The sequence below is a fragment of the Anolis carolinensis genome, chromosome 4 (genome assembly GCF_035594765.1).
Source record: "Anolis carolinensis isolate JA03-04 chromosome 4, rAnoCar3.1.pri, whole genome shotgun sequence".
NCBI lineage: Eukaryota > Metazoa > Chordata > Lepidosauria > Squamata > Dactyloidae > Anolis > Anolis carolinensis.
The window spans coordinates 168,957,015-168,981,158 of NC_085844.1; the positions used below are offsets into that span (position 1 = coordinate 168,957,015).

The following is a 24,144-nucleotide window of genomic DNA, read 5'->3' on the forward strand; positions in this document are numbered from 1 at the left end:
GAATTCACAACTCTGTTAGAAAAAGCACATTGAATATAAATTATATTCCCTCTCCAGTTTTGAAGAAATGAACCAAAAATGGGTAAATCTGAAACGACTTGAAGACACACAACAACAACCCTAATTAACGTGACCACATCACCCCAAAGTAGGCCCACACTTCCCACTGTTATTTAATGTTTTTCTCACACCAAATAAGATACGTGCATGCTGTTTTGTTTTGTTTTTTTCAAACTATAGTCCGGCCTCCCAACAGTCTGAGGGATTGTGAACTAGCCCACAGCATAGAAAGTTTGAGGTCCCTGATCTAGCTTTTTGATGTAAGCATTGATTACAGTGCACGTTAAAACATTCTCAGTAGCTTATACGCGGACATCTGAAGGGAAAGGGGCCTTACAGCTTAAAAATATTCTTAAAACCTTGAAATGTTACAGTATTTTTCCATAGCAGTGACCAAGTAGCCACTAAAACAAGATTGGATCTGGGCAGCTGGTAAAACGAGAAGTCAAACTATTCCTTCAGACATTTGTTTACCTTTGCTTAGACTTTCAAGTCAGAGCTTGCAATGAACCTCCTCAACCCTCCACCCACTCCATCACACTGAAATCTCCTGCACAACACATTGGCATGAAAGAGGCTTTAAAAAGGTCACCCTGTAGTCTTGCACCCAAATCCTATTCATGCCCTAGGCTAGCAACTGCACTTTTTCCAGGTTTACTGCAGGTTATAAGCAGCCTACATCTCCAGTGCCTCATTTACTTCATCGCTATATTGCTACCTAGATCCTATCCTTATGCCACCGCTGCCTATGCTGGCTGGCATTGGTACAATGGCACAATTCATGATTCCATCCCTCAGTCTTTCTCTCTCATATCATGAGTGGGAACCCTGTGTCCTTCAAATGCTTTGGGGCCACACATTTTGGAGTGCCTTATCATTGTCCATAACGCATGGGACTGATGGGAATTGTATGCTAAAATATCAAGTGTATTAAAAGCACCTAGACTCTGTTCTACACCATAAAGTCTACTAAGGAACAGTTCCTTTAACTGAGCTTCTGCTTGAACTTTTATTTATTTATTTATTTCATAATTAAAAGGTAAAAGTTTCCTCTTGACATTAAGTCTAGTCGAGTCCGACTCTGGATGATAGTGCTCATCTCCATTTCTAAGCCAAAGAGCCAGCATTGCCCGTAGATGCCTCCTAGGTCATGTGGCTGGCATGAATGCATGGAGTGCTGTTACTGTCCAGCCGGAGCAGTACCTGTTGATTTACTCACATTTGCAAATTTCCAAACTGCTAGGTTGGCAGAAGCTGGGGTTAACAACGGGAGCTCACCCAGTCCCACGGATTTGAACCACCAACCTTCCAGTCAGCAAGTTCTACAGCATAGTGGTTTCCACTGCACCACTGTGATCCCTTCTTTAATCATTACATCCAGGCTAAAATAAAGCAGGTGAGTAGTACACAATTGCTGCCATTTGCTTGGCCGGCAAATAAAGCTTTTCTTCAGAGAGATCCAACTAGTGGTGTGTCCTTCCGTGCTGCCCTCCTGACAAGAAGGGGACTTCTGAGAACATGAAAAGTGCATGCTCCTTCAACTGCATGTTGTTTGTTGAATTTTTTCCCATCAGGCAGCTACCAGAAAGGAGTGTTATTCTGTCCCTTCCAAATCAAACAGTGCTATTTTATTTATTTAACATCCCGCTTTCTCCCAACAAGGGACCCAAAGCACCCTATAACTACGTTCAAATAACTAAATCCTGTCCATACACGTGTTAAAAATTAAGGGGCATAGTACCCAAGGCAGAAAATGTTACAAGCTCCTCTTGACTTCCTATCAATACAAATCTAAGAATAAACTCAACAATAATTTTCGGTGCTTGTATGATGCCGAAGATCAGCTACTTAAAGCAGTTGCCTCAATCTGTCTGTTGGTAGGACAAGTTCTACAAGCGACATCTATATCCTTCAAATTAAACAAGAATTACTATATACTGTCCCTGATAAATTCCCAGGAGCCTTGTTCACAAGACCTGCCTTCATATGAGCTGTAACTTGGTGGTGGGATAGGGCTGATCCTGTGCCCACTCTCGTATTCCTCACCTTTACTATACACAACAATATAGGGTCTCAACGGATGTTGAGTTCCTCTGAGCATGCCTGAAATGCCTCCACACATGATATGCATTCAGAGTCTAATGCTCTATGTGAGGTGCATAGACCTTCGCAAAATTGTTATCTTGGATTACTATTCACACAATCCTCACTATAGTCAGTGACTGGGGATTCTGGAAGTTGTAATCTTAAAATAGTTACGTTTTCCAATTGAGAAATGTAGTATAATTTGACAGGCACTTTAAATAAATGTAATGAAGACATCAAAGACATAGGGGAGATAGGGAGATATAATTAAGATGTCAAAGATACGGGGAGACAGGGCGAGCTACAAATAAAGATTATTATTTTCTGAGATAAATATTAGTTATGTTTTAAAAGGTGTTATCTATATATGGTGCCCCCATGAATTCTATAGTTTCCTTGGGCAAGAAATACTCAGAGTTGGTTTTTCCAGTTTCTCCCTCTGAAATATAGCCTAAGGTACTTGGTATTTGCTGGTTGTCTCCCATCCACATACTAATCAGTGCTGTCTCTACTTAGACTGAAAGATCAGACTGGATCTGGTGCCTTTGGGATTTTAAGTGTACAACATGTGTTCAGATGTCTAAATCCAGTTTTCAAACATCCATTCTTCTGCATTGTCATATTCTTAGGCAAGAAGCCTAAACAATTTCTTCTGCTAACTGGTATTTTTACAGATTAACTAAGAATATAGTGGAAAAGTCCTCAGTTAACTAGGTGAAAAGCTAGGTTTTGGAGACAGCCCTCCTTTTCACCAAATACAATTTTATTAGTATATGACTTATAGAAACCTTTTTGATTTTTAGAGAACAATGCTTTCGGCAAGAAACAATCACATTCTAACAATATCCCCAGATAAACTCTTAATTTTACATGACACAGGAAAATGATAATGTGATTTTAAAGATATAGCAGAGTCAACAATCTATAATAATCTTCCAGAAATTAACATGCTAGATTTGAAAATTAAATTGATAATATTAAATGTTAGAAACTAGATTTTTTAAAAGAAAAGTGATGACTGTATACTTGGCACACTGACATCAATTTCTCATGTGCACACTTTTCACTGCAAAGGCTGACCTGCGCTACCATTTTTAACATGAATCAGTAAAGCACAATTATGCAACAAACAACTGCATGTTGACCTGTAATAACACCTGTCCACACACACTTAAGAAAATAGATTTAGATAGACTGCACTGTTGAAAGCAAGAAACATCTCCTTCTTCTAGACCAGTGGTTCTCATCTCAATCTTTGGTCTTACACATACCGTATTTTAGACTTCAGCTCTCAAGATACCTCAGCTAGCGTGACCAATGGTGGAGGATTCTGGGAAATGAAATTTAACATTTCTAGAGAACCAAAGGTTTAGAACCACTGCTGTAGACCTTTTCTCAACTAATCAGACTCACAATACCAACATGGCATTGGACAAAGATGTTGGGCCACTGGGACCCTTCCCATAAATGCACAGCAGAGTAACTTATTAGCAGCAGCATAACCAATCACCAGTAGCCAAAAGTGATAAAAAGAATAAAAACATACAGCCCAATGTTATCTTTTCCTTTGGAGGCTTTTCATTATAGCAAAATAATATGGTTGAACTATTCACAAAAACAAAGTTTCAATAACACAAATAAAGTTCGTTATACTTCCTTCTTTGGTTCCGCACTGGGCTTCTTTCTCACGCAGATAAACAACTTCACTCTCACAGAGCCTCCTCTCACACCCAGCTTACACAGGAGTTTCACACAGTAGCTTTACACACAGCAGCCTTCACACTGGAGCATCACGCATGAGCTTTACACGCAAGGCCTTCAACCTGGGGCTTCTCTCAGTGAAGCTTATCACACCAGGCCTTCCTCACACACTGAGGCTTTCTCATACTGAGGCTGCCTCACACACCTCAGGATGGCACTAGCTCCAGCCTACTCACTCTCCTCAGGGTGACGCTAGCTTATTTAACCCTTTCAGTGCTTGACTCACATTTTTGTAATTAAAAATACCTAGTTAATTTTTAATATTTCTGACAAGACAAGTTATAAATAAATAAATACTGTAAATAAATAAAATTTTATTTATATATTGCCCTATCTCCTCCAGAGGACTCAGGGCAGTTTCCAGCATAATAATAATAATAATAATAGTAATAATAATAATAATAATAATAATAATAAGTTATTACTAGACCGCCCTCTCTCCCCAAAGGGACTCAGGGCGGTTAAAATACATATAAATGGCAAACATGCAATGCCACAATTTCTTCATACAGTAGAGTCTCACTTATCCAACATAAACAGGCTGGCAGAACATTGGATAAGCGAGTATGTTGGATAATAAGGAGGAATTAAGGAAAAGCCTAATACACATCAAATTAGGTTATGATTTTACAAATTAAGCACCAAAACATCATGTTATACAACAAATTTGACAGAAAAAGTAGTTCAATACGCAGTAATGCTATGTTGTATTTACTGTATTTACGAACTTAGCACCAAAATATCACGATGTATTGAAAACATTGACTACAAAAATGCGTTGGATGATCCAGAACATTGGATAAGTGAGTGTTGGATAAGTGAGACTCTACTGTAATACCAAAAGTATAAAATGACAATAACATACACATTATAATAAAAATAAGCCAAACATTTAGTTGGCAATAGGGGACCATGCAACAAAAGTAACATCAGTAAACAAAAACATACAATCCTGCTAAAACAACCACAAAAAATTAAAATCCAGTTTCAGTCTACTCCATCAGATGGGTTCAAGGTACCAATGGCCAGAATTTCAGAATGGACATGGCCAACTATGAAGCACTAGGTGATCTGCAACAGAGTATCATGGAGCCAGGGAGGTGGATAGAGTCCAGAGCAGGGTCTTGGTTTGCAACCCAAAAGAGAGGGACTAATCATGTTTGAAAACATGTTTGATTAGCCTAGGGACTAATCATGTTTGAAAACCTGCTGGAACCACCAGGTTTTCAGGTCCCTATGGAAGGAGGACAGTATAGGGGCTTGCCTGATCTCTCTGGGGAGGGTGTTCTAGCTATGACTATTAGGACAAGTTCCATTCTAACTTGAAATGCTATTAGGGTCATTAGGCAGAATTAGGCAATCATCTCAGATGGCATGTTGCTAGGAGGCAGCAGAAAATTGCAGAGGAGCCATGTGGGTTGACTTATGACCATTAAGCCAGTATAATACATTGACGTGTGATGGTGACACACACTTTAGGTTTTTAGAGAAGATTAGACAGGCCATCAAGGCAGGTGTTTTGACTTGGGATGGGAAGTTACGTATGCTATTTTGTTCTTTGCCATGACAAATGAGATTGCCTTGGCTGACCATGACACAATGAAAAAAAATCCTTGAATCAAGGCTTCATATTTTTCAAGTGCCTCTCTAGAAATGTGAAGTGGCTGATAATAAAAGCCATAATTTCTGGCTGCACAATCCTTGGGACTTTCTGGCACATCACAAGAGTCAAGAGACTTTCATCACATCTAAGGCCCATGCAAGGCCAATCCATATTTGTTGAGTTATGTACTCAAACATCCTTGATAAATCTGAAATTCTGATAAAAGCAGCACAAATTATCTATTGTTATGGAAAGACTTACTTCCTTATTATTTAAGCTGACTTAAAAGCCTGTTAAATGTATGCCAGAATCCTTGACCAGCTGTTTCTTTTACAATGTGGCCATTCTCACAAAAATGTGTACCTGGAACCTAAATGAAACAGATTTGATGCTCCTACCAACATTGCTTCATTGGATTACCAAAACAGTTTCTCAAAAAAATTCAGAGCACAAGAAGTAACTTTGGAGTATGAATATTTATACTGTGATGTCAACCGGAATATTAGGTACCCCTTCTTATTTAACTAAGTGTCATCTTTTTGCACATGATATTCTTGCAATGCTATTTTTCATCTCAAAAATCTAGTTTTATTGAGTTAATCGTTCATACAGATTGTTTTTATTCTGCACCCCTTTTTCATCTCTTTCCACCACACCTTGCTTCCAAAACTGTCCCTCAGACATTTAGTAAAACTAAATACCAATAGTAGTCATAGGCTCAAAGAAACTTCATAGGTAGGCCTTTTAAATCTCAACTACAGAAGTCTTGACATCAGCAGTTTTGAGGTTTTAAGGACCATCGCATACAGGCATAGATCATTTAAGTCTATTAAGGCCGCCATCCTATTGATTTGGGAAGAGCCTGACAGATGGATGTGCCATGCTTCCCTGACTGAAACAAGAAAGGGTGAAGTTATCCTTGATGCATGTGAAGAATTCTAAGTGCCATCTATTTGAACAACAGTGCCAAACAAAACATTCCTGCTGCCGTCCATCAATTGAAAAGAGGTTGTCACTCTTGCAGATGACACAATAGATTAATGACACAAGTTTAGATCTGGAAAATTGCAACCTCCTTTCTTAATTGGTGAGCGAATTTCTGAAAAAAGAACTGAGACATGAGTCGGCCCTTCTTACAAAGTATGTACTGTACGACTGTAATATCTGCAAGGGATATGTTCATAGGCTTCACATGGATGCATAAAAGCATGATGTTATTAAATAGTGAACACTATTTAATAACATCAAGCATGACCATGTGAAAACTGTGGTCAGCAAAGAATACACACAAAGGGTCAGAAAAATTCTCAAAAGCAAGCTCAAGTGAGGCAACATCATCAAGGCCATAAACATCTGGGCCATACCTGTCATAAGATATACTGCTGGCATCATAAACTGGACACAGGTGGAACTGGACAATTTGGACAGAAAAACAAGAAAACTCATGACCATTCATCATTCACTGCACCCCCGCAGTGATGTTGACCGGCTATATCTGCCTAGAAGATCTGGTGGCAGAGGACTCTTACAAGTAAAACAAGCAATCAAAGAAGAAGAACATGCCCTGGCAGAATATGTAAAGCAAAGTGAAGAACCTGCTTTGATTGAAGTCAAAAATCAGAAACTCCTCAAAGCACAACAAACAAAGAATCAGTACAAGAAAACTGCACTACAAACTAGAGCTGACAGCTGGCCCAACAAAGCAGTGCATGGAAAGTTCCTTGACAAAATTGAAGGAAAATCTGATAAGAAGACCTGGCTATGGCTCACGTATGGGACAATGAAGAAGGAGACAGAAGGCTTGATTCTTGCAGCCCAAGAGCAAGCCATCAGAACAAATGCAATTAAGGCAAAGATCGAAAAATCAGCTGATGACCCAAAACGCAGACTGTGCAAGGAAGCTGACAAAACCATTGAGCATATCCTCAGCTGCTGTAAGAAAATTGCAGACAGACAGACTACAAACAGAGGCACAACTATGTGGCCCAAAAGATTCATTGGAATTTATGCCACAAGTACCACCTCCCAGCAGTAAAGAACTGGTGGGATCACAAACCTGCAAAGGTAATAGAAAATGAACACACAAAGATACTGTGAGACTTTCGAATCCAGACTGACAAAGTTCTGGAACTCAACACATCAGACCACACAGTTGGGGAAAAGAAAAAGGTTTGGATTATTGATGTTGCCATACCAGGTGACAGTCAGATTGATGAAAAACAACAGGAAAAACTCAGCCGCTATCAGGACCTCAAGATCAAACTGCAAAGACTCTGGCAGAAACCAGGACAGGTGGTTCCGGTGGTAACTGGCACACTGGGTGCCATGCCAAAAGATCTCAACTGGCATTTGGAAACAATAAATATTGACAAAATTACGATCTGTCAACTGAAAAAGGCCACCTTACTGGGATCTGCATGCATCATCCGAAAATACATCACACAGTCCTAAACGCTTGGGAAGTGTTCGACTTGTGATTTTGTTATATGAAATCCAGCATATCTATCTTGTTTGCTATGTCATACAATAATAATAATAATAATAATAATACATGTATTACCCGCCTCTCCTCATGGCATGAGCTAGGATAAAACATGGCTAAAACACACATATAATACTATTAAAATGCATATACTAAAATGCCCAGAACAAAGATTGACACAAATACAAATAAAACGTATCACAAAATCACAAGTCGAACACTTTCCTAGACACTTGGGAAGTGTTCGACTTATGATTTTGTGATACGAAATCCAGCATATCTATCTTGGTTGCTGTGTCATAATAAAATAATAATAATTTAAAAAGTAATACATGTATTACCCGCCTCTCCTCATGGCATGAGCTAGGATAAAACATGGCTAAAACACACATATAATACTATTAAAATGCATATACTAAAATGCCCAGAACAAAGATTGACACAAACACAAATAAAACGTAAAGTTAACATTCACAATTTACAATTGAAGGGCATCTGGCTCAAGAATACCATACAGTCCATCTGGAAGACCTAAAAATGCCTGGGTAAAGAAAACTGTGGATATGGGTCTTATAAGAATAGGCAACATATACATGGAGACTCCCATCTATTGTTGGAGCTTTCCTACCTGCACCACTACCACAGTTGCACACTTTTTCTCTTTTAGAACAAGAGTTGTGGGAAGATTTGCTTTCAAGGTGAATTACATCTCAGGAATCCTACATTATGAGCAAGATTCCATGCAAGATACAGATAACACAAGGCAACATTTTGTTTTGAGTATACCTATGCACTGTTACCCAAGGGCATTCCATCAGTCTCGGGCTAGTTAATATTATATCCAGAAAGGAATCCAAAGGTTTAGTCTTCTCAATGTCTAAATGGAAGTTTCCAGTTTGCTAATAAATAATATGTTATCTCAAGCCACATTCAGGCTACATTTTTATGTTTAGTCTCCTATTCCATTAAAATGTATTAGTTTTTTTTAAATGTTGTGAACAAGTAATAATAATAATAATAATAAAAAACTTTATTTATACCCCGCCACCATCTCCCCAACGGGGACTCGGGGCGGCTTACATGGGGCCATGCCCAGACACCATACAATATAACAAAATAAAACAACATATCATAACACAATATAACAGTGCAAAAATAATCATATACATTACAGCACAAATCAGAGAAAACAGTAAAAAACAGGGCGGGCCACATGAACACTTAATTAAAAACTCGGGAGAGAGAGGCATACGAATAAAGGGAACAGGGATATAAAATGGTGGAGCAGTCTAAAGGATAGAATCCAAGGGGAATAGCCAAAGAGGTATATAACATTTACTCCCCAAAGGCACATCGGAAAAGCCATGTTTTTAGATCTTTCTTAAAGGCTAACAAGGTGGGGGCTTGCCTGATCTTAGTGGGCAGTGAATTCCACAGTCGGGGGGCCACAGCAGAAAAGGCCCTCTCCCTCGTTCCCACAAGACGGGCCTGGGATAAAGGCAGTGGCGAAAGAAGGGCCTCCCCGGATGAACGAAGGGATCGGGCAGGTTTATGATAGGAGATACGGTCACTAAGGTAGGTGGGTCCCAAACCGTTTAGGGCTTTATAGATGATGGTCTGCACCTTGAATTGGGACCGGAAAGTGAACGGCAGCCAGTGGAGCTCTTTGAACAGGGGAGTAGATCGTTCCCTGTAGCTTGCCCCTGTTATTAATCTGGCCGCCGAACGCTGAACCAATTGTAGTTTCCGGGCTGTCTTCAAGGGAAGCCCCACGTAGAGCGCATTACAGTAGTCCAGTCTAGAGGTAACTAAGGCATGCACCACCGTGGTCAAGTCAGACTTCACGAGGTATGGTCGCAGTTGGCGCACAAGTTTGAGTTGTGCGAAGGCCCTCCCGGCCACCGCCGACACCTGAGCCTCAAGCATCAACGCTGAGTCCAGGAGGACCCCCAAACTGCGGACCTGTGATTTCAGGGGGAGTGCAACCCCGTCCAGCACAGGTTGCCACCCAATACCCCGATCCGATGAGCGACTGACCAGGAGGGCCTCTGTCTTATCAGGATTGATCCTCAGCTTGTTCCTCCTCATCCAGTCCGCCACAGCGGACTGTACTTCCAGATAGAAGGCAACTATTACGAGAAAGTTTCCACCAAATATAAATAGACATTAGAGAATCCCACCTGAAATAATGTACAATCTAGAGACCAAGGATCATTTGACCTCTGTATTATGTTGCAACTCTCAGAATCCCTTACAATTATTGGCTAGGGCTGATGGGATTTTCCATCCAAGGCCTAGATTTAGCTGTTGGTCCCAAATGGAGTAGTTGCACTGAATGGCAGAAACAAAGCTCACTAATTAAAAGTCTACTCTAGTTGGGACTTGCAACTAGATTTGTTGTTATTGTTGTTGTGTGCCTTCAAATTGTTCTTGACTTATGGCAAAATGATCATGGGGTTTTCTAGGGTTAAGAATGTGTGACTTTCCCAAGGTCAGGGAATCGAACACAACATTTACAGAGCAACAGCCATACAACCCAGAATATCAAGGCAGAAAATCCCACAATATCTGCTTTGAACTGGGTTATCTGAGTCCACACTGCCATATATTCCAGTTCAAAGCAGAAAATGTGGGATTTTATTCAGCTGTGTGGAAGGGACTATAGTCAAGTATTCAAGCCACTACCCCATACTGACTTGAGCAACTGAAGTTAACCCCACCAATATCTGGAACCAGAGATTTTTTATGTCCAATATGCAGGAAGATAATTTCATTTAATTTTAATGAATTTTAAGAAATCATAAGGGAATTAAAATGTTTAACAGGCAATGGTAAAAAAAACCTCTTGGTATAGTTTAGCAATTACTTTTTCAGCATTCAGTGACACTGCAAGAGCTAGGTTGGATTTCTGGCTATTCAAGGTTGCCAAATTCCCTGACCACTGTTCACAATAAGACTTTCAAGATTTACATAGACTTTGGAGTAAAAAAACCAAGTGAAGAAACACTTTAATATTTCAACTGTACCTTCTCTGCTGTGTTGTTGTAAATTGCCATGAAATCCACTATGAGTTATGGTGACCCCATGAATGAAAAACCTCCAAAAGATTAATTTATTAACTAAGCTCTACTTAGGTCTTGCAAATTCATGACTATAGCTTCTGTAACTAACTTGATTCATCAGTAATTCAGTCTGTTTTTTCCTGTTCCGTCCACCTTTGCCCAACACTATCATCTTTCCAATGAGTCACATCATAATATGTCCAAAAGAAAATAAAGTCAGTTTAATCATTTTGGCTTTTAAGGAGTATTCAGGCTTGATTTGTGCTTGGACACATTAATTTGTTATTTGAGAGTCTGTCTCCCCCCTTGTAACTGAAATCTAAAATACTCAAGTAAATGCTGTTCATTTTCCTTGAATACAGAAAACTATTTATTTGACCACATGCTCTGACACTGAGGAATCATGCAGATGGTTGGTTTCAAATTGAGAAGAACTATATTATGGTATAGAGAGAGCCAGACTAGGTTAGTGGTTTGAGCATTGGATAGATCAGGGTTTGAATCCATGCTCAACCACAGAAACCCACTGGATGGCCCCCCTGTCTTTCAAATCACACTCCCCAGCATTAAAAATGGCAATGGCAAAAGTCATCTGAAACAAATCTTACAAAGAAAAACTCTATGACAGAGTCAATATAGGTTACAGCACACAATAACAACAACAAAAAACCCCTAACTCCTAACTACTCATCTTCTCCTACTAAAAATTGATGACATAACATCACAGAGGAGGGATTGCTGCCAGAAGATGTCAATTCAGGAAGCCCAGTATGTTTGAATAAGAGAGGATTTTCTTCTGCAAATCTGTTAGGAATGGGGAAAGGGATCTTGCCTGAGCTTGTGAGTAAATTATGCCACATTTTAAACATTTACTTGCTAGATATATATACCCTGTCTTCTTCAAATCGTTTTAGTTTAAAAATAAGTCAAAGAAAGAGAAAGTTACAAGATCACCCAGTGCTTTTCATGGTTTGGCATGGGCTTGAATGGGGATCTCCAAAATCTTACTCCAATGCTCTGAGAACTACACTATACTTCCCCATCCCCAATTTTTTCCTTAATTCCACTAAGGACTCACATTAGACCATTCTTAAAAGCCTCATTTAGAATTAGACTTTGCATCCAATATTTTGACACTGTAGAGATTTTTAAAAATCAATGGAGTCAGCAAGCAACAGTATAAACAAGAAAACAAACTAAACTCTTTTTTCTAGGTCATTAAGTTCCTTCGGCCAAGAAGGATTCTCCTCATGCCGTAACCCCTTCCTCCTGCAACTTTAACATTTATTTATTTCCTATCCTAGTTTGTGAAAGCTTCAATGTCTTTAGACTAATTCCTTGTAAAAATAATAATTCCACACCACTCCAAAAGATGAACAGAAGAAAAGAAACATTGTATTATACGTGTCTGATTATCTATGTTCTTCTCTAACACAGTGCATTTTGCATGTAAACAACTGTATGGGAATAGCATTTTTTTCAATTCAAATACTGAACTGTACATTTCAAACATGTTTATGTAAACAGCTAGAACCCACTACATAACAGAGTAATAGTGGCAATTTATCAATGCACATATTTAGACAATTATAAGAAACCAGTGATAATCTAGTTCTTTGTTTTTACTAAGCACACACAGCTACTGTGCAGGATTTTAATTCGGATTGACAGAGTTAGAACCAGTGACGACCTTTCACAGATCAGTAAGATATATATCCACTTTCTATTAAGATCCTTTCAAACACAACTGGGATGTGCTGTGTTCTTAAAAATTCTGCAGCCAGTTATAAAAGGGTGACTTTGACGTCCCTCATGCACAGGACTGGCATAAATCAAAGTTGACTTGATAGCAGTCAACAGAAATGTAAAAGTTTTTTTTCTGGTAAATTTTCAGAACCATACTACATTTTCTGACTTGCCCTTTTTTCCTACATTGCCTATTTGTTACCATCTTTTCGCCCTTTGAGTTTAAATTAATTAAAAAGCAGAATTTGGGAGAATCCTTCAACAAGCATGTAACTCTACCAGAAAACATCATGTTTAAGAGGCAGGAAAAGATGGTCAAGTCAAACTGTCTGCAGTGAGTTGTGCAAACATACTACTAGTGTAAAGTTGCAAGTCTCTTTCAGTCACCCTACAACTTGTTCCCAGTAAAATGGTCAGTAGACCAGTAATTTTACAGTAGATGGCCAATAACCACAAGCATTCCCTATACAGAAACAGAGCATGATTGCCTATCAATAATATATAGTGATGCATTCTGTGATTTTTAGTTGATATAATAAATTGTTTTGCAGACCTCCAATTTTGTTGTAATTTGACACAATAATTAATTGACTTAGTTAAGTGGAGCTGGCTTCATACCTTTAGATGAACAAACCAGAGGTTTTCCATTAGCTGTGGCTCCCCTTTTCATTAATTCTGCGATACAATGGAAAATGGCTTTTGAACAAGCCTGATAATTAAGCCATGGGTCAAATTTGGAGTAACATTATCCAAAGACCTTAAAATAGCTCCTGTTTACAAGAAATGCGAAAGTACAGTTAATGGAAGGCTTGTGGGTTCACTTGCTTGCTCACATGAAGAGAACAGCAAAGGGTCTATATGCATAGTTAAAAGAACCATTCCTATCTCAGCTTATTACATCCAATTATGATAGACAAGACACAGCCTGCATGTCCATACTATGCATGGATTCTTTTACAAACTGGTATTTTATATTATGTAGCTTGTCTGCGGTTTTGCTTTATATTCTTTGACTATGTAAGACCATGTAAGAGCATTTGTTTAATATCAAAATAAAGCAGGGATGGGATTACACAGATCATCCAGATGTTGTTGAAATACAATCCCCAGCAACACAGCCAACTGCAATTCTGGTAGTTGCAGTTCCAATAACATCTGAGGGAACCACACAATTCCCACATCTGAAATAAACAAGCTAGTCAAATATCAGTTCTCTGTTGTAGATGGAAGAAACATTGCCAGGCCTGAACAGATGTTTAAAGGTGAGTGCGTGCTCAATGGTCATCTTTCGAGGCACACCTATGTGGGAGTGACTGCATCCAGACCTTTGGGCTTTCAAACAGCTGTCTATAGACAATGGTAAATGCCTCCAAAATAGCATCAGGCATACAGATGTGCTTCCAAGGCCAATATAAGACACCAGCATTCTCCACTGATTTTGTTTTAGGAATCGCTTGCACAATGTGCATATCTAGTATCATCTTGGAGGCATCTTTTTGCTTCAGGAGGTTGAGGATCATCCAGGTTTAGACAGGCTAGAAGAGAGCCCAACAAGAGAGAACTACTGGTATCTGAGCCCCGTATTTTCTGGTCAAGGAAGCAGTTAAGAGTTGGCCTTGCAAGCGAATAGCTCTAAATGTCCCACAAAATGGGAGGGTCACTATACACAACTATATAATATCATAGAATCATAGAATAGTAGAGTTGGAAGAGACCTCATGGGCCATCCAGTCCAACCCCCTGAATCATTTGATTTTAAAACAATACAGTGTTCCCTCACTACTTCACGGTTCACTTTTTGCGGATTTGCTGTTTTGCGGTTTTTCATTCTATATATATAAAAAGCTTCTGGACTTTTTACCTAGAAGTAGGCAATGAAACTACACGACCGGGAACCACGAAATTTGGCAACACAACCCGCCGTCCTTACCCCTAGGTTCCAACAACAAAAAGAAAAGAAAAATAAAGTCCTAATTAGAGGGAGAGGAATAACTGTTTTTATCCAATTGCTGCCAGTTAGAAGGCTAAGCTCCGCCCACTTGGTCTCCTAGCAACCCACTCAGCCCAGGTCCTCTTCAACCAGGCTTCTTCCCCACTGCCTATGAAATACAGATTATCTGATTTGAACTGGATTATATGGCAGTGTAGACTCAAGGCCCTTCCACACAGCTATATAACCCATTTATAATCTTCTATTATCTGCTTTGAATTGGATTACCTTGAGTCCACACTGCCATATAATCCACTTCAGTGTGCATTTTATACAGCTGTGTAGAAGGGGCCTCATATAATCCAGTTCAAAGCAGATAATATAAGATTATAAATATACAGTAGAGTCTCACTTATCCAACATAAACAGGCCGGCAGAACGTTGGATAAGCGAATATGTTGGATAATAAGATGGGGTTCAGGAAAAGCCTATTAAACATCAAATTAGGTAACGATTTTACAAATTAAGCACCAAAACATCATGCTTTACAACAAATTTGACAGAAAAAGTTCTTCAATGTGCAGTAATGCTATGTAGTAATTACTGTATTTACAAATTTACCACCAAAATATCACAATGAATTTAAAACATTGACTACAAAAACACTGACTACTAAAAGGACGGCTGCGTTGGATAATCCAGAACATTGGATAAGCGAATATTGGATAAGTGAGATTCTACTGTAATATGAAATAATTACTGTGGTGTATGAATACAGAACAATATAATCTCTAAAACCAGGACAGTAAATAAAGAGCAACACTCTGAAAGCAGGGAAATTGGGAATTCCAGAAAGGAAACAATCAGGGCCAGCTAACACCTCCCAAGAAAGGATTCTTCCAGAAAGGAAGCTGAGAAGGCAGAGAAGTAGTGTGCATTACCAAAGTCATTATTATTACTATCATTACTATTATTATTATTATTATTATTATTATTATTATTGTGTTGCTGTGAACCGTGAAAATGAACACAATCTGGCTCCAAGTATTCAAAAACACTAAAATCTGAATATATAAAAATTACTGTGGTATAATAAAACAGGACAATACAATCTCTAAAATCAGAACACTAAATAAAGAACACTCTGAAAACAGGGCAATTCCAGACAGGAAAAAGTCAGACCCAGCTAACACCTCCCAACAAAGTATTCCCATCACCAAAGTCTGGTAAATCTTCTGTTTTCTGAGGGCCACAGCCCCCCCTTTTTTGGGGGGGGGGGGAAATGTGTGCGCTCAAGCACTGCATATGGGTACTTCTTCATCTACACTGACAGTAGAAGCACAGAAAATATCGCAAAGAACAACACTCTGAAAACAAGGGAATTCCAGACAGGAAACAATCAGGGCCAGCTAACACCTCCCAACAAAAAATTCCCTCAGGACGGAAGCAGCCAGGCTTTAAAGCTGCAAGGCCATTACATGCTAATCATTTTGGCTAATTACAGCATTCATACTTGCCTCCAACAGACAAAAAAAAAAAAGAACAATCAGAAATATTGTATATTCACAAGCTTTAGGAAATAATATCCCGATGGCTCAGCGTGTTAAAGCGCTGAGCTCCTGAACTTGTGGACCGAAAGATCGCAGGTACGAATTGGGGGAGCGAAGTGAGCCCCCACTGTTAGCCCCAGCTTCTGCCAACCCAGAAGTTCAAAAACATGCAAATGTGAGTAGATCAATAGGTACTGCTTCGGTGGGAAGGTAACGGAGCTCCATGCAGTCATGCCACATGACCTTGGAGGAGTCTACGGACAACGCCAGCTCTTCGGCTTAGAAATGGAGATAAGCACCAACTCCCAGAGTCAGACACGACTGGACTTAACGTCAGTGGAAAACCTTTAACCTTTACCTTAACTACCACCAATTCCTCGATACTTTATTTCCCATACCACCATACTTCGCCACAGCAACACATGGCCGGGCACAGCTAGTCTATATATATATAAATGTAATGTGCTATTTACTATGGAGTAAACAGCAAAACCACTGAACCAAATCACACCAAATTTGGCTACAAAAGACATAGTCATCCAGTCTATGACTTTCAAACAAAAAACCCTAGAAAAATAAAGCCCAAATTAGAGGAGGAGAAAGAATCGTTTTCTCCCTTTAGAAATGGCTCAGAATGGTAAGCCCCGCCCCCTTTAGGCCCCACCCACTTTGTATCCTAGCAATTCTCTCAGCCAAAATGGTACCCAGGGCACAGACAGAGTGCACTTAGGCCTCATCCACACTGCCTATAAAATACAGATTATCTGCTTTGAACTGGATTATCTTGAATCCACACTGCCATATAACCCAGTTCAGTGTGGATTTTGTACAGCTGTGTAGAAGGGGCCTCATATAATCCAGTTCTAAGCAGATAATAGAAGATTATAAATATATAATATTTACTGTTGTATAATACAGAACAATATAATTTCTAAAATCAGGACAGTAAATAAAGAACAACACTCTGAAAACAGGAAAATTCCAGACAGGAAACAATCAGGGCCAACTAAAACCTCCCAACAAAGGATTCCCCCAGGCAGGAAGTATCCAGGCTTTGAAACTGCAAGGCCATTAAATGCTAATCAAGGTGACTAATTGCAGCATTCATACTTGTTGCACCAAGACTATTAATTGCTATTCAACCTGGGCAACCAAGGATTCCACAAGGTAGAAAGCAGTCAGGCTTTTAAGCTGCAAAACTATTCAGTGCAGTTCCAGCTGGCCAAACAATGATTCCCCTACAAAGGAAGTAGCCAGGCTTCTCCAGCTCGCCAAATGAGGATTCCCCTAGCTATAACACAGCCAGGCATTGAAGCTGCAAGGCTATTCAGTGCAATTCAACCAGACCAACAAAGGATTAACCTTGGTAAAAGGCAGCCACGCTTTGAAGCAGCAATACTACTCTGTACTTTTGAAGCTGACAAACCAAAGATTCTGCTAGATAGCAAGCAGCCAGGCTTTGAAGCAGCGAGGTTATTCATTGCAATTCTAGCAGCCCAAAAAACCATTCCCCTAGAACGCAAGTAACCAGCCTCCCAAGCAGCAAGCCTATTCCATTGTATTCCAGCTCACCAAACGAGGATTCCCATAAGAAGAAAACAGCCAGGATTTGAGGCTACAAGGCTATTCACTGCTATTCCACCTGGCCAACAAATGATTCCCATAAGCCACAGCAACGCGTGGCCAGGCGCAACTAGTAAACTCTAAAATAATATTATGAATAATAAGAAATTACAATTTACAGCCTAAGGAAGGGAGGAAGGGGAAGCTGAAGGGAGAGAAAAGAAGCCCAAGCGGCAACGGGAGAAGAAGGAGGCAATTTATCAACACACGACTGATTGATAAAGACTTAAAATAGCGCATAACTACTAAAATAATGTATAAATGTTAAAATAAATATAACGTCCCTACTTTGCAGATTTTCACTTATTGCGAGTGGTCCTGGAACCTAACCCCCACAATTAGTGAAGGAACGCTGTATCTAATAGATCACATTACATTTTTCTGATGCATCAGTCTAAAAGTACAGCAGATCTATTCAGAATTCAAACTGACCGTGCTTTCTTTACACCTCTCCCTATGCCATTTATAATATAATACCCAATTATGCATATTAATTAAGTTTTCCTCCCTCAATAATCTAGGATAGAGCTAGAAAGTCTAAAGTATTTCAGATATTCTTGGAGTCCAGTTCCCAACAGTCCCTGCCAGTGTAGCCAATGGTGAAGACTGGTGAACAGATTAATACCCTAACAGATAAAAAGCTTCAAGTTCTCCACCTCCGATCTACTTTTCCTCTATCATCTTGTCTTGTTTCTGTTAAACTGCATGGTTTCTAAATTAAACAGGAGATGTGTTTCACAATGAGAATCAAGATATGTACTCAATGAATGGAAATAGCCTTTTTAAAGTTATTGTCCTAATTAAATTAGTTCATTAAACTAATTACTGAGGCTGGGAGCCTTGTCTCTTTTCCATCATCAAAAAAAGAGAAAGTATCTCCAAAAGCTCATTACTGTTCCTTTCCTGCAACAAACACTGAATATATAAAAATACTTTCATTCTTTTCCTTTCAGCAAAACAAGTCATGAATATTCAATATTTTCCAAATGTATGACTGCAGAAGTACTTTTACAGAAGCACTTAATACAATGGTTTTGAGCTACCTCCTCTGCAACTCTGCTTGCTGAAATATTCCCCATAATCACACATACTAAATACCCAGGATGTCTGTACATTAATAAGACACCTGACAGCTGGATTTTGGACAAAAGGAAAAGCTAAAATCTAACTCACTGAAATAATGAAAGGTAAACAGAAAGATTAGGGTATAAAAATAAAAGATGTGTGTGTGTCCATTTATTATTTATTTACTGTACTTATACCCCGCCCTTCTCACCCCCAAAAGGGGGACTCAGGGCGGCTTACAAACTATGGCGATAATTGAATGCCAGATTCAGACAACAATATACAGATATAATAAATCACTGAACTAATGCACTACACAAACCACTATATGAGAGAAGATCAATGGAAGATAAATTGTTTGTGGAAGGGGGAAAAGATTTCACCCAATTTTCCGTTTAAACAGAATGCAGATGTGTTTTGGCTCACAATATTCAGTCAGTAACCAATGTAAATCTAATGCTTCCATTTTTTTCTTTGAAGGAAATATTGGATCTACTCCAATTTAGCTATTTATAGTGTGGACAATGCAGGGTTACTTTGAATAATTGATTACTTTAATGAACACTTTTTACACACACTTCATACCAATACCCTAACTCTTTCAGTTAGTCTTTTTGGTCCAATTATCTTGCTAAATTGATGTTTGGGAGGAGTGAGCATGGAAGGTTGCAGTCCTAAGCCCACTTCATCAGAAATAAACTCTACTGAAATCAATATGACTTACTTCCTAAAACTGTGTTTTCTTTCAGGAGAGGTAACAACATGTTTCTTTGGGGCCAAAAAGCAAGGCATGATCCAAACAAAAATAAGAGTTAAGCATCCCACTGATTTTAATGGGAACACTAAATACCAGCTTGATTCTCTCCCATTGAGAAATCTTGTTTTGTCCAATGTCATATAAGAAGACTATAGCGAGAGAAGTTTGCACAAACTATCAACTCCCTACAACTCCCTATATTATATTCTATAAAACATACATTACAAAGTGTTGTCAAAGGCTTTCATGGCCAGAATCACGGGATTGCTCTGAGTTTTCCAGGCTGTATGGCTATGTTCCAGAAGCATTCACTCCTAACGTTTCACTCACATATATGGCAGGCATCCTCAGACGTTATAGGGTCTGTTAGAAACAAGGCAAGTGAGGTTTATATATCTGTGGAATGCTCAGGGTGTGAAAAAGAACTTTTGTCTGTTGGAGGCATTAGTAGAATGCAAGGACTAGAATTTGGATCATAGCTGGGGCCAAGGTTTTCTGGGGAACTGTACCAATTTAAACTACTTTCTAAAAGCAGAAACACAGGGTGCACCAAATGCAGTTTGATACCATTTTAACTGCCATGGCTCAATACAGTAGAATCATGGTGTTTGTAGTCTGGTGATGAATCATCACTCTTTGGCAGAGAAAGCTACAAACTCCGTAAAACTACAGCTCCCATGATTCCATAGCACTGAACCATGGCAATCAAATTGCATTCATTCTACAGTGTTGATACACCCGCTGATGGCTGCCACAACTGCAGCACAAAGCTAGGGCTATAGTATATACTGCCAACATTTCATCTTTTCATACCCTGGATATCAGGGTACAGGATTGTACCCTGAACCACTACCATTTTTATAATCTGTATACAATTCAACAAACATGATACTTTAATTAAAACACAAAACTCTTTGTGTTGTCGAAGGCTTTCATGGCCGGGATCACAGGGTTGTTGTATGTCTTTCGGGCTGTGTGGCCATGTTCCAGAAGCATTCTCTCCTGACGTTTCGCCCACATCTATGGCAGGCATCCTCAGAGGTTGTGAGGTATACCTCACAACCTCACAACCTCTGAGGATGCCTGCCATAGATGTGGGCGAAACGTCAGGAGAGAATGCTTCTGGAACATGGCCACACAGCCCGAAAGACATACAACAAAACTCTTTCTTTGCAACTTAAAATGTCTGACCACTTAGCAGTTATATAGAAGGACTGCCTTTACCACATTTGTAATACAATAACAGCTGATCAAACCGATAAGGAAGTATTCATATGTCAGTGAAGCTGAAGCAAACAACCAAAAGAGGCAGTTACACCCCAGGGTAAGATGGCTGCAAAAACACTGAAAGAGACAAATGGCTGGGAGCCAGAGTGCTTTGAATGGCTTATTATGAAAAGCACATTTTGGAAATGCATCAGCAACCACTGGAGTACTATTGTGGAGACAAATCAAGGGAGAAATAAAAGAAACAGTTGCACCTTTTAAATTACACAGCACTACCTAAAATAAGGATTCCCTATCAGGTAAATTGGTATAGCCAAAATATTCTGCACTTGGTTTGCTTTATGACTAACATGACAAAATTGATTAATTACAAATTGGTTTCAGTACCAGAGGTGGGTGTGTAGAACCAGGATCTTGAAGACACACTGCCTAATCTAGACATGTCTACCCAGATAAAATCCTATTTTGTTAAGTGGAATGTCCTTCTAAGTAAACACATTTCAATCATCACAGCTTAGAAACACAAACAAGCGAACCTTCATATGCAACTATTCATGTGATCAATTTCATTCAGACTTCCTTCTCACTCACTAAGCACAATTTGGGCAAAAGAAAGAAGGTAATTTTCATTGTGACCATCCCACGTGTAGCACAGTCCTACCAACATTGAGTTCAGTGCAACTTACGTCTCCCGTTCCTACTTGGAAGCAAGCCCCACTGAATTCAGAAACGTCTCCCTTTTGAGTACACACAAAGAATAGGTTTTTGCCTTGTATGGTTAATTCAATGCTTGAATAGTATGTGCCTTCAAATCTCTTGTTGATTTAAAGCAACCCTTTAACTAACCAGGGCTAACCTAGTTAGCGTCCCAGATCAGAAACATTTTGGTGCCTTTAGGGTAGGTATGGGAAAATTTCAGCTCTCTGGATATTTTGGACTTCAACTCCCAAAATGGATGTTAGGAATTGTGGGAGTTGAAGTCTATAACACCTGGAGGGCCAAAGTTTGCCCATGCCTGCTTTAGGGTGTTTAAAACAAGGCTTGCAAGGAGTCCATACGGCTAAGAGTGGAATCCAAGTTGTCATCTCCTACTTGAATCAATGGATGCATTTATATCAGTGATTTCCAACCTTTATTTGACCAGGGACCACTCTCCAACATTAGTACCAAAAGGGTTACAAATCGATTTTTGGTCAACTTTAGATTTGTTTTGGTTACCTGGGGTGCCAATTCAGAAAATTTCATTGGCTAGAATACATCAGCCCTAGTTTCTGATACAGAACATATGCCATCCAGTAGTCGCCATTCGCCCACCCACAGAAAACCGTATTTAATAATCTAGAGCTGATGTGGTCTATCCAATGCAATTTTCTGAATCAGCACCCCAAATAACTCCAAGAACAGGCCTAAAAATGAAGATACCCAGAAAAAAATGTTTTTGGTTGGGATGTGTTATTCTCCATGGCAGTAACGATGAGGCCGCGAACCATATTTTAGTTCTTGCGGACCACTGGTAGTCTACAGACCACAGGTTGGGAACCAGTGATCTATGCAGTGTGACACCACTGGGATCACTATGGTTGGAAGTGATAGGATCCTGCAAGGCATGCAGCCTTCTCTTCCAAAGAATGCTGGTGCCTCACCAAACTGTAACTCCCAGGATTGCAGAAAACTGAGCCAGGGAAGTTCAAAGCAGTGCCAAACCGCCTTCACTCAAAGGTGTAGAGGCAACCAATGCCAACCCAGATAGTGCAGACAGGCTTGCTCTTAGTTCTCCATTCAAGGAAGCTAGCATGCCACTCCTGCCTTTGCAATCGCAACCCATTTTGCACACAGGACTTCAACTCTATCCCCAACATTTCCCTTTCCGCATGCCTCTGAACACATACTCGGACCCCAATAAACAGCCATCCTCCCTCCCTCCCTCTTCACCTCCTGGCCCACTTACCACTCTTGGCCTGGATGTTCTCCCGGAGGAACTGCCCGCTGGAAAGGTGCTGGAGGCCGAAGCTCTTGGCAATGCGTTCACACACTGTGCCTTTCCCGGATCCCGGGGGCCCCAAGACCACGGCCCGAAGGAGCTTGGAAGCCATGGCACTGGATCTGAAGTAGAGGAGGCACACAGTCAAACCTACGAGATACACTGGGGCACATCTACACTGCGAAATGAATGCAGTTTGACTCCACTTGAGCTGCCATGGCAACCCTAGGAGTCCTGGTTTCCGTCTTTCGCTTCCTTTGCCAAAGAGCGCTGGTGCCTCACCAAACTACAAGCCCCCAGGATTCCATAGCAGTGAAAAGTGGTGTCAAACTGCATCCATTCTACACCGTATGCTCTCGACCCCGCCCTGGGTTGTATGTTTGTCGGTAACGGGACGATGAACACTTTCCCCAAAGTTAATATGAATGCACACATTCAAGACCACAGACATCAGAAGAGCTGCAAGGCCAAGAACAAGCTACGAGAGTAGAGACAAAGATCCACCCAGAGCAGTGGTTCTCAACCTGTCAGTCCCCAGATGTTTTGGCCTTCAACTATGAGAAATCCTAACAACTGGTAAACTGGCTGGGATTTCTGGGAGTTGTAAGCCAAAACACCTGGGGACCCACAGTTTAAGAACCACTGACTCAGAGGAAAGTGTTCTTACCATACATCAAGGGAACCACTGACTGCGTAGGGAAGCTTATGAAGAAACATACCCTACAACCTATCTCCAGGCCCACTGAGAAAATCCAACAAATGCAAAGGACAAGAGGGATCTTCTCACCTCTGCAGGAGTCTACCCTATAGCATGCAGCTGTGGACATGTCTACATAGGGACCACAAAACGCAGCAGCATTGCCCAAACACGAATCAAGGAACATGGAAGGAACTGCAGACTAAATCAACCAGAGAAGTCAGCCATAGCAGAGCCCTTGATGAACCAACCTGGACGCAGCATATTATTTGCGAACACAAAAATGCTGGACCACTCTTAACAACCACAATGTCAGGCTATACAGAGAAGACATTGAAATCCACAAGCATGTGGACAATTTCAACAGAAAGGAGGAAACCATGAAAACAAACAAAATCTGGCGACCAGTATTAAAAAAAAAACTCTAAAATCAGGACGGTAAATAAAGAACAACACTCTGAAAACTGGATAATTCAAGACATGAAACAATCAGGGGCAGCTAATCACCTCCCAAT

At 40.0% G+C, this 24,144-nt stretch overlaps 1 protein-coding gene across 2 annotated transcripts in view; it reads right to left on the reverse strand.

Moving 5' to 3' along the window:
• ak4 (adenylate kinase 4) overlaps window positions 1-24,144 on the reverse strand; it is a 44,278-nt gene that overhangs the window by 19,041 nt on the left and 1,093 nt on the right. For both annotated transcript variants that reach the window (XM_062978223.1, XM_062978225.1), the window contains exon 2: window positions 22,900-23,054. In XM_062978223.1, the coding sequence (XP_062834293.1) occupies window positions 22,900-23,044 (145 nt within the window). In that variant the 5' untranslated portion in view covers window positions 23,045-23,054. The remainder of the gene's footprint in view (window positions 1-22,899; window positions 23,055-24,144) is intronic.